Below are 4,113 nucleotides of genomic sequence, written 5' to 3'. Positions count from 1 at the left end.
ACCAATGGACACAGACAACAGGGGGGTGAGGGCATGAGTAGGGGGGATGGGGGAGTAATGGGGGGATAAGGACACATATGTAATACCTTCATCAATAAAGAAAAAAAGAGCCAATGGCTATATCATATTTGCACAAAATAAAATATGAAAGTAGCAGTGTACCTAACATAAGATGCATCCCTTCTCACCTCCAGACCTTCTTACATATAACTACTTAGAACACTTTCTCTCCTGTTAATTCCTACTCAGCCTACGTGACTCAGATTAAATGTCAATTCCACTTGTGACCCTTCCAGATTAAATATGATGCCCAGCTATGTGCTTCTAATAGCACCTCACATTTCCCTTATTAAAAAACGTCTCATTTTTAATTGTAATTGCTTCCTTAATGGTCTGTTGTTTTCCTATTATCCTGTACCATCCATGTGGTCAGGACCCTTGTCTGTGTGCCCTGCTATTACAGTGGTACTCAAAATATATTTCTTATCTAAAATACTATGTGGTCACTGTTCATAAGGAGAAGCATAACTTAATTCTGGGTTATAGTTTCTGAACTTTCTGAAACTGTTAGCACATATAAGTAGATTTTTCTTTTCATTTAAGAACAGTTCATGGTAAGTTTCATCCCTCTGAAAGCTACAAAACTTAAAGAGAATTATTTAACACTAGAGGCCCGGTGCACAAAAATTTGTGCACTAGGGGGATTGGGGAGGGCCCCTTCAGGGTGGGGGTCCCCACTGGGGTGCCTGGCCAGCCTGGATGAGGGGATGATGGCTGTTTGCAGCTGGTCACACCCCCTTCAGGGTGGGGGTCCCCACTGGGGTGCCTGGCCAGCCTGGATGAGGGGATGATGGCTGTTTGCAGCTGGTCACACCCCCTTCAGGGTGGGGGTCCCCACTGGGGTGCCTGGCCAGCCTGGATGAGGGGATGATGGCTGTTTGCAGCTGGTCACACCCCCTTCAGGGTGGGGGTCCCCACTGGGGTGCCTGGCCAGCCTGGATGAGGGGATGATGGCTGTTTGCAGCTGGTCACACCCCCTTCAGGGTGGGGGTCCCCACTGGGGTGCCTGGCCAGCCTGGATGAGGGGATGATGGCTGTTTGCAGCTGGTCACACCCCCTTCAGGGTGGGGGTCCCCACTGGGGTGCCTGGCCAGCCTGGATGAGGGGATGATGGCTGTTTGCAGCTGGTCACACCCCCTTCAGGGTGGGGGTCCCCACTGGGGTGCCTGGCCAGCCTGGATGAGGGGATGATGGCTGTTTGCAGCTGGTCACACACCCTTCAGGGTGGGGGTCCCCACTGGGGTGCCTGGCCAGCCTGGATGAGGGGATGATGGCTGTTTGCAGCTGGTCACACACCCTTCAGGGTGGGGGTCCCCACTGGGGTGCCTGGCCAGCCTGGATGAGGGGATGATGGCTGTTTGCAGCTGGTCACACACCCTTCAGGGTGGGGGTCCCCACTGGGGTGCCTGGCCAGCCTGGATGAGGGGATGATGGCTGTTTGCAGCTGGTCACACACCCTTCAGGGTGGGGGTCCCCACTGGGGTGCCTGGCCAGCCTGGATGAGGGGATGATGGCTGTTTGCAGCTGGTCACACACCCTTCAGGGTGGGGGTCCCCACTGGGGTGCCTGGCCAGCCTGGATGAGGGGATGATGGCTGTTTGCAGCTGGTCACACACCCTTCAGGGTGGGGGTCCCCACTGGGGTGCCTGGCCAGCCTGGATGAGGGGATGATGGCTGTTTGCAGCTGGTCACACACCCTTCAGGGTGGGGGTCCCCACTGGGGTGCCTGGCCAGTCTGGGTGAGGGGCTGAGGGCTGCTTTCAGGCTGGCGGTTGTTGACTGAAGCTCCCAACTGCTCCTTTTTTTTCTCTTTTTTTATTTTATTCTGGGCCAGCTTTAGCTCTGGCTCTAGCTCTGAGGCTTCGTATCTGGTTTGTTTGCCGTTCTATAATCGAAACAATGTATAACTTCAGCTCTGAGATCCCGGCAGGCTGAAAGCTGGTTTCTGGGGTTTTGTTTAGCTCCTACATTTGCAACATAGTACATAGTTGCTTAGAGTTGCAACTCAGAGGCCGGCAAGTCAGGCGGGGAACGTTGGAGTCTGCAGTCACTGGAGCAAGCAAGCCTCATGTTCGCTTCCAGCTGCCTGGCTGCCGGCAGCCATCTTGGCTGACAGTTAATTTGCATAAGGATATGCTGATTAGCCAATGGGAAGGGTAGCGGTCATACGCTAATTATCATGTTTCTCTTTTATTAGTGTAGATTGCTTCCAGATTTTCAACTATTATTACATTCTCTTTCATTTTAAATTACTTTATTAGTTTTAAAAACCTCATAGTCAAAATCTTCTTTTAAGCATTTCACCCAAAAGCTAAACACTGGTATTGAAACTGTATTCACCTTTGAGGTATCATATCTTCTGAGTGTTTCTAAGAGTTCTGGAACTCGTATTCTTGTCTCTTCTTCACAGAAGAAAATCCATGATGAATTTCTGCTATATGTTGCAGAAAAGCTGACAAAAGGAAATAGGCTCTAGTAATTACTTTTATAAAGCAAGTTTATAATAAGATTTAAAACTGATAGGCAGGAAATGATGAAGGACATATAAAATGGCAAGAAATCTAAAGTTTTACTTATACTTTTTTCAACATATAGTTTCAGCATATAGGAAAGCCAAATAATAATGGTTTACACAACAGCTAGAGATCTTAAAGTGAAATCTCTCCATAACAACACCAGTTCAGAAGACATATAATTGTCAAACATAAATATCAAATATAGAGACATTTTATCTTTTAAAAAAGAAACACTTAAAAATAAAAGTCATTCATGGTTAAGAAGAAATCGGGTTAATGTAATAGTCATAAAAAACTGAGTTCAAATTTACTTCACTTACTGGCTCTGAGAAAAAAAACACACACCCTCTTATAAGAAAACTAGGGAGCTTACGAGTTTCCAGGTAGAAATGTCAGGAATTGACACATTTCCAGTTAAACGTACTGCGGTAACAGTGGAAGGATGGTCCATGCACCTTCCTGCTTAGACAGCTCGTGAAGCAGAAGGACTCTGGGGAGCTCCTAGAGAAATATAGTGCATAACATTCCCTATCAGTCATACAGTTCATACAAGTTCATTATTTAAGAAGAAAATGGTTGTAATATAAATCTTTGGAGTTAAATATCAAATAAGCTTCATTTCTTTACATAATGTAGCATTTATTTTAACTTCCATATACACATATGAAATGCAAAAACAGTAATCAAAGGTTAAATCAGACTAACAACATGGCATGTTAGAGAGAAAAAGTAAACCTAAAGGCTGAATTAACAGTTGCCCAAGATAATCAGGGCTTTCCTATTGTTGAGTCTAAATTATTCAGTAATTTTCACTGCCTTTAAAAAAATGCTATAAGTTTTATACACTCACACACATATATTCATGAGGGATTATTTAAATATAAATATCATGTATGAAGAAAACTAATAAAGTTAATATTTGAATAAAATTTTCAAATAATTATGGGAGCATGCTAATATGAGCAAACTAGAAAGGAAACAGTAAATACTAAATAAAGTTTTATAAGAAAAATAAGTAGCAAATGAGCTATTATATAGCAATTGAAATTATAATAGTGAAGACTTTATAACAATGGAAGCAACTTTATGTTGAATGGAAAAACACATGATTCCAGCAACATAAAACAAATCCACATATGAAGAGAGACTAGAAAGGAACCAGAAAAATGAAAATATTCACGTCAAGATGACAGAAGGCGTTACATGCATGCTTTAAAAACCCTTTAATGTAGTTAAAACACAGTTTAGTTTTAAAAATGTCTTTATGAAAAAGGAGTGAACCTCAAAATTTTTCTCCCCAATGAGTACTATCCTTCTTAGCTATAGGAAATACAGAATGGGACAAAAATAGGTTTACAGTTGTGAGTATGCAAAACACAGAGTTTATTCTTGTACTATTATTTATTAACTAGAGGCCCAGTGCACGGATTCGTGCACTGGTGGGGTCCCTCAGCCTGGCCTGTGCCCTCTCACAATCTGGGACCCTTCAGGGGATGTTGGACTGCCAGTTTCAGCCCAATCCCTGCAGGCCAGGCTG

At 44.0% G+C, this 4,113-nt stretch overlaps 1 protein-coding gene across 1 annotated transcript in view; it reads right to left on the bottom strand.

Moving 5' to 3' along the window:
• The window catches only part of B3GLCT (beta 3-glucosyltransferase), a 120,810-nt gene that overhangs the window by 72,463 nt on the left and 44,234 nt on the right, over positions 1-4,113 (bottom strand). The window contains exons 4-5 of the mRNA XM_014548535.1: positions 3,001-3,077; positions 2,401-2,512 (exon numbers count right to left, since the gene is read on the bottom strand). Coding sequence (XP_014404021.1) covers positions 2,401-2,512; positions 3,001-3,077 — 189 coding nt within the window. The remainder of the gene's footprint in view (positions 1-2,400; positions 2,513-3,000; positions 3,078-4,113) is intronic.

This window comes from Myotis brandtii, unplaced genomic scaffold (genome assembly GCF_000412655.1).
Source record: "Myotis brandtii unplaced genomic scaffold, ASM41265v1 scaffold513, whole genome shotgun sequence".
Taxonomy (NCBI): Eukaryota; Metazoa; Chordata; class Mammalia; order Chiroptera; family Vespertilionidae; genus Myotis; species Myotis brandtii.
Note: the sequence above shows the minus strand (reverse complement) of the source record. Positions and strands in the feature narration are given on the sequence as shown.